This window comes from Dermacentor andersoni, chromosome 11 (genome assembly GCF_023375885.2).
Source record: "Dermacentor andersoni chromosome 11, qqDerAnde1_hic_scaffold, whole genome shotgun sequence".
Lineage (NCBI taxonomy): Eukaryota > Metazoa > Arthropoda > Arachnida > Ixodida > Ixodidae > Dermacentor > Dermacentor andersoni.
The window spans coordinates 24958236-24973233 of NC_092824.1; the positions used below are offsets into that span (position 1 = coordinate 24958236).

Here is a 14998-nt window from a genome sequence, read left to right on the forward strand (position 1 = left end):
CGTCCCAGCATTTCTACCACGCCTAGATGACATTGGTGAAGGCATATTTTGATACCTACTTAAAAATCGCCTCCAATTCATATATACCTCTGACTCCAAGCCAGGTTCAAAGTCAGAGCAAAGCCCCTATTTTTTTTTTTTTACCGTTCCCCAAAACATTGCATCAATCCACTTACCCATTTTACTGTCCAGATGCGGCGCTCGTGGACTTCTTTATCCATCGCACGTTAAAAAGAGGCATTTCTAGTTATAAAAAAAAAGAAGTTACCGCTAAGGTAATGGCAGGGATATTGAAGTAGGCACGAATTTCCAGAAGATTTCAAGGCCTCAGTCTGTCTTTATTGAAACGCCGTCGTACAAAGATTTAAATCAGTTTATAGAATACATGAACTAAAAACGAACAATACAGACGAGTTCATTTCAACCGAGGTAAATTACAACAGCCACTTTATTAGGTGTTTCGCATGCGCAAACATGCACTGTGCCACAATGTATTACTGTATGCCATTATGTGCTGTGAACGAGCTACTGTGCCCTGCCCCAGAAGAGTATAACAACAAAATCATCGTAACGGCGTCCTTAAGGAGACACACAATTCGCTGGCATCAAAGGTCCACATCAGAGAGCGCTAATCTATACACCCAGGGGCAGTGGGCACGAGCGAGGAGGTCCAACGCACAGCCAGACCCAGGCACCACTCGCTCCCCTTTGCTGATACTGTTCCAGAAGTGGACACCGTAGCTGCCATTTATAGTCTTTAGTACTTCTGGCGCATCTTTAGGACCGAACAAGCTCTTCCAGCCTGGATAGTAAACAGGCAAGAATGCTGAAGAACTTGCAATATTTACGATGCGAGAAAATACAGCGTCTGAAAGAAGCGTTTCCACCGCCTCAAGTACGGTCCTCCATGTACCAGGGCGGTACATGCGTGCGCTCTCATCCATAAGCGCTCCGAGGGCGGGATGATGCTTGTCGAAGAATAGTACAGTGCTGGCCAAGTTGTTATATTCCTCACTCTCGTAGAAGACGGTATTCCTTATTCCTTCCAGTGACTTCATTACGATGACGTCTAAGTCGATGTATATACCACCGTGGATCCAAAGCATGGCAAGGCGCAGAAAGTCACTCAGGTGTTCTGTAGCATAGCGGCTTCGAGTGAGCGGCCCTCCCTCGGCTTGAAGAGGTGCCAGCGGGGTATCGACGAGTATGGCACTCGCATTTAACACCGCAGACCGGAAATTAGGTATTTTCGAAAGTGCATCGTGGTAAGGACAGTCGGGGGAGCTGATGTTTCCGTTTGACAGCAGATGGACGGTGAAGTCGCTGTTGTGCCGGCAAGCCGACTCGACACTGCAGGCTTGCCGCGCCTTCAGCTTCCGTCGACTGGATGTCTCGAGGAACCATATGTGGTAACTGCCGTTCACAGATTCTGCGAAAAAAAAATAAACAGCAGTCGGGTGACTAATTTCCTTAAAGGGAGCGGCCCCATATCAGCCTTATTCACCAGGTTACGTCGAAAAGAAATAAAAATGTACTGCATACAGCATCGACCAGTGTGTTATTATTTGAATGAGGAATCGATTGGCGTATGCATTTCACCGTAGCTCGTGAATGGCGTTGTTCATCAGCGTGAACATCTTGTGGAGATAAACATGTGAACAGTGCGGTACATACGCAAATATTTACGAGGTTTATTATCAGGATACATGCAATTGTAAACAGGGAATTTTGCTGTATAAAGTACGAATAACCGCTTCCCTTGTCTCTGTGTGGTTTTTGTTCTAAAAATGTTGTAATAATTGTGAGATCTTTCGCAGACTGCGCAACGGTTGTTACAGCGTCAAGAAACCTAGTGCTAAACTCTGCCTCCGTCTTGGAAACTATTGTAACGGTGATGCAGCATCGTCTAACGGTGATGCACAATGTATGGACGCGAACGTGAGTGTGTGTCTTGGCGTGCGCATTTGCGAGTCCCAAAGTGGCTGTTACAACAGACCCCTTCTGTGTCCAGTTAATTAGATTCCTGTAATTACTGCGAACAGTAATCATAAGCTCACGGCGTCGGTATAGGGTCTGAATACTGCATGAAGGTTACAGGAACTCGCCGGTAGTTCCATAAACTATGAGTATATCAAACGGCGTTTGCACGTGCTTTTCTCTTCAGTTGTCTAAAAATAACTGAAATACACACTATGAGCAAGAGTACACGAACCGCAGGCTAAGTGAATTCACTGGTAATTCGGGCGCACGAACGGAAGATGACCAGTCAACTGGAGTGTTCGCGATGCCAAGCACGTACTACATATGGTCCTCAGTTTTGAGCCATATTCACAGACGAAGAAAAGCAACGGCTTTGTCACACAGATTTTAGCAGTGTACTTTTCTTTAGGGAAGATACACTGTGGCCATTCACTCATTCAGAGAAAGATTGTGTATGCATCTCATCTAGGCTAGTTTCTTTTACATAAATAAGAACAAAAACAATTACACCACACAATTTATTTCGCTGATTCGGTACATTTTCCAATCTGTAAGGACAGTTTGCAGTTTGTATTATAAATACATTGCTACCTTTTTTGATTACTCAGATATACCGTGGCGTAATAGCTACAAATATCGTCTTGTTATCCCAGTGCTCGTGAAACAAACATTTGTTGTGCTTTTTTTTTTTACTATCCGCTACAAATGCTGTCGCAAGTAAAGGCTTGGTAGCTTTCCACTCATGATCAGTAGGCCCAGAGTACAATATTGCACTGAATTAAGTGAGACTAAACATACACACGGACTCTACCGTGAGAAAGCGAGCGCCGATGATGCGCCTGGGATCGCAATAGCCACTTAGGTTCCCTAATGGCCGCTAGCACCAAGGCCCTCAGACGCGTCCTGCACCTGACCTCTACCCCCTGAGTGCTTCCTGCAACAAATCTATGGTTAAGGCTATCACAAGGCCACAACAGCATAGGCGCAAGAATCACTCTGCGCCAACGCAGCGCGAGATGCTTCAAAGTTCAGCTCTCTTGCAGAGCGCGTCCTCTACCGTCAATGTTACACGTTCTCGTGGTTACGCAAATCATTATTGTTTTCGTTTCACGTACCCGAGTTACAAGAGCTCGAGCATCTAATATACTTGTTATTAGTCTTAATGTTCTGCTGGATTCCATGCTCTTCTAACTGTCGATGTCCTTAACAAGACTAATATGTCATTGCCGACGATGCGCAGTACAATCTCATGTGCGGGGCTTCCTTTCTGTTCCTGGATCCTTCAGATACGAATTCCACGCTCGGATGGGCTTGCATTTTTTAATTTTGCTTGATTCTGATTGCTCAAGAACGTACAATAAGCGCACTCCGTAAGACTAAAATGGTACTGACTTCTGGGTCTTTGTGGTGGTCGTCCATTTATCCTCAGCCGGCGGTCGTTCTGCCGCTGAAGATCAATAGCGCTTTGCAGCAGTGACGGTGATTGGATGCATGTATGCCGGAAAGTTGTCGGAGGTGGCCTCGGCATCCTGTTTGATAAGAGCACGACTTCTTTGTCTTCAATGGGAGCACTATCAATAGTTATTCAGTATTTGAGGCATCATGCGGCTGTTGGGTATCTTGTAAATGCGGTGGCAGAACTACCGCCGGCAGTGGAGAAACGAACGAGCAGCACCAAGACCCTGAAAGCAGTACCACTTAATTCTTGTGGAGATCAATTTGCGTGCTGCTGAGTAACCAATGATGAACAAGAATAATAATAAATGAAACTAAAAACAGGTAAACCACGTGCAATGAAAACGTGCCATGCAATTACAACTTATACTTTCTGACAGTACTACCTAAGCGCATTACTTCGATGTCGTTCTGTGGAGGCATTACTCGATCATGCATGTATTGCGTGCACAAAATCTCGCCGTTGCCGCACCACGCATAACGCGATCGGAGCTAAATTAAGCTACTCGCCCGGCGTTCACAGAGATATAGCTCAGCAGTACGTTTGCCAGACCGAGTGGAAGTGGTGCTATAGAGAGAGCTCACTAAGCCATAGTAGGTACTGATACGGGTATTCATAATTTTTCTGGTAGTGGCATTTCACCCGCTAACAAGTTAAAGCTATCGCTCAGCGCAAGAGGCGGCTGCATTATTTGGAACATTCTCGAAAGTTAGCGCTGATTCTATGAGTTCTGTATGTTCTCACCGAACTTTCGGCAATCAAATGTTGCCCTACTCTCTCTCTCTCTCTCAAAGAGGGTGGATCTACTCGAAAAGAGTGAAATATGGGACGAGCAGATACTCCCTCAAAGAGAGTGCCCGGAACTCTGTTTTTATTGTATGCTCTCACCGATCCTTAGGCAATCACATCGTATGTGCGACGCGAGAAGTTCTGTACTTTCAGGAAGGTGTGCCAGCACCAGCAATTACGCTGCAGCCTTCGACTGGTCGTGTGCACAAGCCATCACGCTTGACCTACAGATCAGGTTTCGACGAGCGGGTGTGCTCGCCGCTATCATTGTGATGAGTGTTTGTGCTTTGTTGTGCAGGGGTTAGCTCAATAAGCAGTAATCTTCGTAAGTTGCGTTGTGCCAGTGTGGCTCTTCACCATCACAACAATGTGTTAGTATGATCCGTTGAAGTTGAACCTGTGTTTATCAGGTGCTATAAAGCATAAAAGCGCGCAATATCTTTTAGAAATTTCACGCTTGCTCGGCTACGGCTCCCCTGTGGTCATCACGTGGAGTCCAGAAATCGCGTGAAGAGACCCGTGAAGGGTCTCTAACCTCTTTGTTCTTGCTGGAATGTGTCCATTTTCAAAGGGGGCGCAAGCGTAGGACATTAAGTCACGTGTATTCTTTCCAACCACCTTGGAGTGCGGCGCGATCGAAAGGCGTAGGTGAATCTCGGTCTAGGCCAGTATGGAGTCATGTATGTACCCAAGTGATGCCCCTTCTGCAAAACAGACGGGCCCTCTACGAATAGGAAGCAAGCACGAATATAAAACAATAGAGTAAGGCTAGCTGCAACCTAAGTTAGGCATGTAAGTTTCTTAATGCTTGAAAAAAAAGCTATCTTGTGTATTCGGTTACGCAATTTCCGTTCTCTTGTGCCCATATACTTTCAACGGTATTCACAAGAAATTTCACGCAGCGTACTGCGGCTGACTCCCCCTGATATATCCTACTTGATATTTCGTTATTTCACAATTCTAATGAAGATGTTTCGTAAACGTACCATTCAGATTCGAGAACGGCACATACGTACGTAGAGGTGCGAATTGGTGAAGACTGAAACGAAACTAACAGGAGTGTAGCAAACAACGACGGGGGTGAAATCTATACCAAGACGTCTGACTCGTACGTCATCTGGCAGCAACTGAGCGAGCAGCGCCCGTGGCTGCTGCTCACCGTGTGGCGCACTTTCTTCTGTATATGCAACATACTCCTCCCGCCAACAAATTGCTAAAGGCTGCCGGCTTCAGGAAGCTAAACCCTTTGTACAGCACATCCTATCACGGAGCCGGACGCCAACTTCAGGCAGCACGCTCGAGCGACGCCGTCGCAACTAGGAAGCAGTTCGGTCACCTGTGGCAGCTTCCACAGGATAGGATAGCAATAGGGGCTTGTTGGTACGGCATATCTTATTTTGTTATAACGCAAGCTTGACTTGGACAACAGAAGGCACATCTGACACACACAGCGCTGTGTGTGTCAGATGTGCCTTCTGTTGTCCGTGTCAAGCTTGCGCTATAACAAAATAAGATCCACAGGATAGGCGCCGAATAGTCGTCGTGTACCAGGACGACGTCTGCAACTCGAATTCGTGGTGACGGCTTGGGTGTCGCTTCGTGTGCAGAGCCCAGAAGCAGTAAGTACTCCTCGGTTAGCGCTCCCAGAGATCATCTGCTAAAATTTGTGGATGTATGCTTGGACGTCGCAGATCAGTGCTTGTTGATTGGGGTAGAATTGCGTGACCGACTCTTGAGGCAACCACGTTGCAGGGTTGCCAAGTAAGGAATGTGAAGTCGTCAGTGGCCTTCCCTCACAGGCACTCTTGAGGCTCGACGTAGTATTTGTGCAGTACGTAGTGCCCGTTTGTGTTCAGCTTTGTTGGGCGTTGACCGCTCTGCGCCCGTGTTCCTTCCGGAAGGGCGGCGCTTGTACGCCTGCGTCTTGACGTAGTCGCGTATTGTCGTACTTGTACTCGTCGTTGAATTACCGCCCGGAGTACATAAAACCATTATTGGCGATGACCTTGAGTCTCGTCTGTTACGCTTGGACAGCCTTGTAAGAGGCGGGCATTTCTTGCCTTTGGGGGACTTCGCGACGCTTCTATTGCACTTGGGTTCCATCGGCGCGTCGGTGGCGGCCGTTTTAGGCGATGTTCCATGATCGACAACCTTGCCACTCTCCTGGCTCTTGAAGTAGCTTTTGTTCTTTGCCTGTTTTCCTTTTCCTTGTCCTTGTTGATTTTCTTGCCGTCCTCCTGAGGCATGGTGGCGGCTTGTTCTTTGGCCAGGACAGGAGCACTGCTCTATGGAAGCTTGCTAAAAATGAAAAAGTGTTGGCGCTGTCATGGGTCTTTCCATGACGAGGGGAGCATTGTACTTGTATTGGTTAGATTTTGCAGTTGTGCCTCGTATGCCAACTGTATTCTGGTGCAACATCGAAGAACTGTTTACTTTCAGTGGCGCATCGTGCCTGGGAGGCTCTCCAGTAGCAAAGACCATAGACGCGCTTTGCACAGTTCAACCGCGGGAGAAGCCGTGAAGGGTTCCCTGGACCGTCCGTTCAAAACGGCTTTGCACTGCAGTAACTTGATGTGATAATCGTTATATCCGGCCAGTTACAACGTCCCAGTAGGTATCGGGGGCAATGAGAATGCTTATCTCGTTTTCTCAGAAAGTAGCTGCTTCAGGGCCAATAACACCGAGGTTTGTCATCACGGTGATGATCGCGATATCAGCTGGCGGACTGGGTACCCCAAAGATTTCTGGCACTTCGAGGGCATCTATAGTGATCTCGTTGTTACTGTGCTGGCTCCGGAGTGTGACGGACACTCGTTACATTCAATGGTCACAGGGTAATGCGTATTTGAGACGGTGAATAGGCTGAGGCACTCAACGCCTTGAACAGGACAATTAATTGTTTGAGCAACCTCCCGTCGAACAAAAGTGCGCTGAATGCCCGTGTCTAGAAGGAACCGCAGCTGAACTGACCTAGCTGGTGCGACAAACCCAGCTCTGCATGTCTGTAAGAATACGGGCCTGAGTGCGGTATCACTCCGTGACAGGGAAGTTGCACGAGGTGGTGTGTCGGTGGATTCCGACCCGCTTGCGCGTTGCACGGACGGCGCGGACGAGTTGCCCGAACAAGTTCTTTGGTTGTGACTCGGAGTACATACGTTGCGCAGTGACGTCACGTGTTGTGTAGCACGGCGGGCAGATTACAAATTTCTGGGGCTGCGGCAGTCACTGGTGACGTGGGGTGCCTGCGACAGCGGAAGCAACGCCTGCGCGTCTGGAGCTGCCTGCGTTCTTGTTCTCAAGTGAGGGACGTGGAGCATTCCTGAATTGTATGGTCCGACGAGTTGCAGAGGAGGCACGGGCGCCTGTGCGGCGATCTTACTTCAGTTGTTGGAGCCGCTGCAGAGGGCGGGTTTAGCTTCAGAGGTCGCGGTTCACGCTAATGATGCCACTAGCTTGCAGATCACCTGGCTTGGTCGAGACTGCCTTCCTCCCTCACCTCGACTTGAATTCGGAGGAAGGTCATAATATGCTTAGCTTGTTGGGACTCGTCTGCTGTAAGCGTTGCTGTGCCAGCATCTTTCGGTGAAGTAGCCCCCTTCAGCTGCTGACGGTACAGGATACCAAGGTCAGGTGGTAAGGCCTTCATAATGACGAGTCTCATAACAGCAGCGCACTCGTCTGGTGAAACGCTAAGGCCCTCCAGTAAGCTTGTGCTGAAACTGATGTCATCATAGATTTCGAAGCTTGTCGACATCTTCTGAATTACAAACGGGTGTCATTGCGAGTAGGTGGTCTAGATGGCCATCAACCCGCATGCCATGATGGCCGAAGCGGTCAGACAGTACCTTGATGGCGACATCGTAGTTGGCCTCTACGAGGCGGATAGCCTGAATTGCCGTCTTAGTTGACCCGCACAGGCCCCTCAACAGATATTTAAATTTGTTTATCTTTGATAGGGAGTCATTGCCCTGAATCCTTGCATGGTACTGACCCCAAATGCCTTGCCAGTCACACCACTGACGAGAAAAGATCGGGATTTGCAGCTTTGGCAGGGTCACGCGGGAGAACCACACCGCGGGTGAAACTCCGGGTGACGCGGAAGGGGCAGCTGGGTGCGGAGGCGAGGCAAGTTTGCCTGTGGGACTAGCTGTGGATTCGACGGAGATCGGCAGGATCGGTGGACGCGGCTTAGTAGCGAGCATTGGTAAAGCTGATTTTGGTTCGTACTCGAAAGCTGTGGCAAGGTCCGCTTCCAGTTCTGCATCCTTGAGGGTACCTAGTATAGCGCGCTCGAACTCTATGAGCTCCGCCTGTTTCGCTAAAACGAGCTCGAGGTGCCGGTGCAGCACCCGCGTAGGTGTGGTCTCATCTGTCAGGAGGGTGTTGATCGTAGCAATGGCCTTGGTGATGACCCTTCGGACAAAGCCGCGCTTGGTGCGGGGTTGCTCCGTTGCCGGAAATCGAGGGCTAGACGACAGGGTGGGTTAAGGCAATACAATTAAACGTAACAAACATCGATAGGGATTAGACCCGGACTCGGACGTCTGACTTGTTCGTCATCATGGCAGCAACTGAGCAAGCAGCGTCCGTTGTCGCCGCTCGTGCTTGGCGCCCCTTCTCTATTTGCAAGAAGGAAATGAGCCGAAAAATAATCTGCCATAACCAACACGGCGAAAAATGCCATTTCTTAAAATGTCATAAGGTCAATTGTATAGAAAGTGCCTATAAGACACCAACATATTTGCTTTCTGTAAGCGAAACCCATCAAAAATTCTTATCACTGCCTTGATCACAGTCACGTAGCTTGAGAGCTTTTTTTTTGCTGTATGGGACAAGCTCAAGTTCGTTATTCGACTGTAGAAGAATATGCTAATTTGTGCTTATAGGTCGAACAACGACATATCCAACAAATAGCGCAAACCTAACTACGAGAATACGTCGTTCTCTCGCAGTCCTCGCAGATTGTTCGGTGCGTCGTCTTTCCTTAGCGGCGATAATTTCGAGCGGTGCCCTCTCGCGAGTGACGTCACGGCCAGGACGCCTTTTGCTCCGGCTCGCTCATTCTCTTCGTGTATGATTGTGGGGATGGACGGATCGAGCCGTACTCATTTAAGGTTATGCCGGCTTCCTTCTGCTTCCATGTCTGAATCACAGTTCCTCAAAAGCGCGTGAGTCGAAAAAGTTTGCGGGTTGGATATTGTTACGGGGATGTTGCGAGTATATAAAAACTATATTTACAATATATATACAGGATGCGTACAGTTAAGATGGCTGACCACCAGCAACACGCAGCAGCCAGCATCTCCGGTATTCTTCCTCTCTCTTCTTTCATCTTTCCGTAACAATATTGCAACATATGTAGCATTGAAGGGGTCTACTGGTTTTGAAATGGATATATACGCCGTGTCTGTCCATAAATTTTGCGTAAAAACAATGTCTGCAAATTCAACACGCGTATGATGTTTCGCTAAACATTTAACATTCCCTTAGTACTTAGCTATTAGAGACAGCATTTTACGCGGAAGAAAAATCTAGGTATTCGACGTCAACATGTTATCTGTGTTAGAGACTGCCCGGCCAAGCTGTCATCGTGATTCTTATTACTCTGGGGAGTTGTTCTATTCAAATATTGCCACTTCATTATTGCGTAATGAAATAGTTAGGCGCGCATTTCGCATGAAAAAGGGTGCTGCTAGTTTCACCGCTGTCTGAAACAGGCCCCCATAAAACGAATTGTTCATGGCTGCAAACACGACGGCTCGTCATATGAGCAGTATTAACATAGTTAATTCACAAATACCATAGTATCAGTCACCTGAAAGAAAATTTTCGTGGCTAATATCGAGAGCCAATCAATTGCAAGCGATGAAACGTTTCATAGTGGCCCTCAGTAGCCATTATCGACAATATGGCACACCCCTCACCCAATGGTAGCAACCGAGTGTCGTTATGGCGAGGCACGCATTGTTCGCGAAACCCATCAGTGCACTAAAGCTTCAAATTGAAACCATGAAGCAGTTTTTTTAATGCACCAATTGCAATGTCTAAGTATACTACAGCATATACTACTATAAGTATATACTATAAGTATATACTACTACTATAAGTATATACTACAGCACAGCTTACGCTGCCTAGAACAGGAAGATTCGAGCACCTTCTGCCTCATTATGTCTCGATCCAGCGTTCACTTACACCAACGGAGAACTATTCGCTTCGTCAGTACGTAAGAGAGAACCTCGCAAACCTTCATAATGAAGACACCACAAGCCTCACACATTTCACTTGATTTTTGATCCTCCATCGGGGAATTACATCTTCATTATATCCCAAACTACTAATAAATGACGCTTCGGCCTCTTTCTGACTGCAGCCATACAACCCAAAAGGCATATTTCAGTAAAAAAAATGGGCCGAGGAACCAGGGTCAGTTCGCCAGATTCGTCATGTTTATTCCTCAAGCAAGAAACATCAGTAAATTTCTCAAGTGAGTTGAACGTGTAGCACGGAAAAGGGAATACATATTGGTACATTCATTTTCCTATTCTGCAAACGGCTGTAAGCCTCAATTAGCTTTACATGAAATTACCGTCACTTAAACACGCGAGAACAGCCAAATTTTAGAAGCAGTTAAAGAAGCAAGTGGCCCTGGTATAGTCTAAACTGCTGTGTTAAGTCCTCGCGTTACGGCCGGGCGTTTCTGTGAAGAAATGCAAAAATTTGATAATATACCATGAACTATCCGTCCTCCTATATAGCCGGCGTTTGAGACATACTTGTTGCACCGCGGCAGGTATGTTATCTTAACTAGATTATGATATGCTGTGTTTGCGGTTGTCGAACCACGCATGAAAAACCCGCAATGGGCTGGTCTGCGCTCCTTTGGCTCTAGCTGTAGCGTTGCCATTGAGAACTGCGTTGTCGTCTAGGAAATAAGCTGTATGGATAAATTTTCGCAAACGAAGACATCGTAAAATTATACTTGAGGCGACCGCCATAAGTATAGAAGCAGAGCGAACGAGAGCGAACGAGAGCGAACAATGGAAAATGCTGCACAAGGCGCCCGGACACCGCCCGAACTTCAGCAGACAGGCGCGAGGCCGTGCCCTGACGTCACGGGAGCGGCGCTCACAGCGCCCCTGTAGTTCGCTCTCAGGGCTAATAGAATTTCCTAATTACTGAACAGCAGCAAATCTATACAGATGTTCCGGTCTCTCTGTAAAACGACGGCAACTACCTTAGCTTAGCACTTCTTTGCACTAAAACTTTGTGAAGTGGCCTTTTAAACTCGTTCAGTTACGGGCCTGAATTATATTCGCTCGACACTTACTATTAAGCAGGCTTTTGTTGTACCACTTCAAGTTGTAACGCAGATACTTGGTTGAGGTGCTTGGCCTATCTGCAATAAAAGTTTCATCAGGTAAACGCAGTATTCCTGCACAAGCACGTAGAAAATTTGCAGCTGTCATACAACAGATAAAGCATTAACAATGACTTATACTTGCACATGAATGGTAAGTATATATTCGCATGTAATAACAAAAAAGCTCAATTGAAGGGTCATTTGCTCTCTTCAGCATCATGTAGCGGCACGTAATGTCGAAACCCCCGCATTGAAAACGCATAATACCTGGCACACTGTTTGTATCGCGCCACAGCCTGTGTTTTTCCCGTCGCTCAACAATTTCTCATTGACGCTTTCGTCTAATTATAATATTTGAGAAGTGGAATAATTAATTGGGAACAATTATCCAGTTAAGCGGAATGAAAAAAAATTGAGTATCATCAAGCGACGGCAGACATTACCTTGGTTCTATCCAGTTACGTGGCATTAGCATATTTTTAAACTCTATGTGTGTGAATGAAGTGCGTCAACTTTTCAAGTAAAACCTTGCGGCGGCAATAGATCTATCATGAAGTCATATATATATATATATATATATATATATATATATATATATATATATAGTGTGTGTGTGTGTGTGTTTGCGTGTGTGCGTGCGTGTGTGTGTGTGCGTGCGTGTGTGTGTGTGTGTTTTACCAGTCTCCGGTAACTCTATTCCACATTTGCCTTCTCCTACATTCTTAAAAGTTAGAAAGATGCAGAAAGACATCCGTTCTGAGTTGCATGTCACCATGTTGTCGTCCTACTTGAAAGCTTCAGTAGTTCCAAAAGGCTTACAGCTAAGACTGAAACCGGCCACCTCCGAACTTTCCGCTTTGGGCGAAACAAACTGGCAACAGATATTAAATAATGCCTCGTTGGAGTTACTGCGTGTTGTTGTTGATCACTACAAATTGTGTATGTTACGTCGTCATAGCGAAGAAAAGCACGTCGCTACGCAGTTGGGGATGCGTGAATCTGAATACTTGGCAGCCTTTAAACATACTATGAAGAACAACTTATCCGCGTTCAAACGCAATAAGTTTTTGTCGCGACGGCATAGCGCCTTCTGAATGTATTACCAGTACAAATACTGTCCTTGTTGAACTATCACTCATAAGTAAGCCCACTGAACCGAGCAACACCGCTGTAAACCTGTCCACGGTTACTCTTTCCGATGCTCAAATAACTGCCATATCGAAAGGTCTTACTTTTCGCCGAGCCTCGGGTGGATTCAGTGAATTTCAGCTTTTAAAAGACCTACACAACTTTGCTCAAAACACGCGCCTTAAAGAGTACTTTCATAACCGTGAAAGTGCTTGCGAGACTAGACTACTTGTGCCCACACACAAGCACTGGACACCACCGCCGCAACGTGTAAAATGTCTAAATATGTACATCAATGCTATACAACGTGACATCCTAGAGGCATACAAGACCCGAGTTCCCTACCAAACGAACCTGACGAAGAAAGAAAAAACAGCACTAGAACAATTAAGCAGTAACCATGACATAGTTATTAAACCTGCAGATAGGTGAGGAGGAATTGTTCTCCTTAATAAGCAGGATTATATAGTGGAAGCTACCAGACAACACTCGGCTGCCACTTTCTACGAAGCACTTCCGAACGACCCAACCGATAACTTTACGGGCATTTTGAGGGCACGCTTATGGCACTACTAAAAGAGAAAAAGATGGATGAAAAAGACCGCTCGGTCACAAGTACCGCTCAGTCCTGTAGCTGGCAGATTTTACTTGCTCCCGAAGATTCACAAACAAAGTAACCCAGGCCGCCTGATTATTTCCGGCGTAAACACTACAACTGAGAACCTATCGCGCTGCGTAGATTCTCTTATTAAGAGGAAGCTTTAGCTCGGGTGCTCCTATCTAAATACATGTAAAAGGAGAATTCGTTTTTCTCGGCAACCACTGCACCAAATTTGACGGGGTTTGCTGCATTTAAAAGAAAACCTTAAAATCTAGTGACTGTTGGTTTCGAATTTTTGAGTTAGGTCGTCAATTTTTTATTAAAAATTGACAAAAATTAAAAATTTTCAGAAAACGAAACTATCAAGTTCACAACTCTATAACTCAACCACTAAAAATGATAATACAATTCTGTGAATTGCATCTAATAGTACATCTAAAGCGGACAAAATTGATGTTACACATGAATATAAAAAAATTTATTCATAGGGAAATACAACTTTTGCAAAACCGTTGTAACCAACGCAACAAATTCACGTAAGATGTAAAATGACATATTGAATTTGTCCGCTTTGAATGATCTAATGGATGCCGTTCACAGAACCGCGATATCAGTTCTTGATGCAGAGCTATGAATTTGTAAACTTCGTGCTTCTATTTTTTTTCAAACGGTCAAATATTTGAAAATCGTTTAAAGAAAATTCAAGCCCTAAATCAAAATTCCGCTTCCAACAGTCACTAGAATCTAACTTTCTCTTTCAAATGCAACAAATTTCATCAAAATCGGTCCAGGGGTTATCTCATAAAAACGTTTTTGCGTTTTTACATGTATTTGAATAGGCCGCGTCGGAGTTGTGCCCGAGCTAAAGCTTCCTCTTAACCAGATTCCCGGAAAATTTCCGTCATTTCTAAAAGATACCAATAACTTTCTTCAAGATGTGCTAAACCTTGCCATTCCGCATAATGCAATCCTTGTAACACACGATGTCACCTCTGTTTATACTTACATACCGCATGCCGATAGAATTGCAGCAGTCCTTAAAACTTATGAAGATTCTTATTTCGAGAAATCTGTTGATAAAGAATCCCTGGGATCGTTGTTAAAGCTTATTCTTGAGCTCAATAACATTGAATTTAACTATTGCCATTACGTTCAGATTAGAGGTAGGTCAATGGCAACTCGAGTAGGCCCAAATTACGCTAATATCTTCATGGGTGTTCTGGAAAATGACTTCTTATCCAGTAATACCCTGCAACCTTTCCTTTATAAGCGCTTTATTCACAATATCTTCTTGATTTGGGCTCACGGGGAGGCTAAAGTTCATAGAAGCGTTCGATCACTTTCACCCTTCAATCAAATTTTCGCACAATTACTCAACTTCGGTCAATTTTCTGGACGTCACAGTTACGCTATCGCAAGGTAAATTATTCACGAAACTTTACCGCAAACCTACTGATAGAAACCAGCTTCTACATTTCCGGAATAGCCGTGCGCGACATTGCAAAACCGGTATCCCCTGCAGTCAGGCTCACTGCTTGAAACGATTGTGTTCGGATCGCAAAGATTTCATTTCTAATTGCGAACTCAAAAGTGCTCTCATTAAACGATAGCATCCGTCAAAGTTAATTGACGACGCCATATGCCGAGCAGATCAAATAAACAGAGCGGATATTCTTAGTGA

General features: G+C 45.8%; 1 protein-coding gene across 2 annotated transcripts in view; it reads right to left on the reverse strand.

Moving 5' to 3' along the window:
- Positions 1–359: 359 nt before the first annotated feature.
- Positions 360–14998, reverse strand: part of LOC126518332 (lactosylceramide 4-alpha-galactosyltransferase-like) — a 56744-nt gene continuing 42105 nt past the window's right edge. For both annotated transcript variants that reach the window (XM_072285251.1, XM_072285250.1), the window contains 2 exons: positions 11556–11624; positions 360–1429 (listed from right to left, as the gene is read on the reverse strand). In XM_072285251.1, coding sequence (XP_072141352.1) covers positions 606–1429; positions 11556–11624 — 893 coding nt within the window. In that variant the 3' untranslated portion in view covers positions 360–605. The remainder of the gene's footprint in view (positions 1430–11555; positions 11625–14998) is intronic.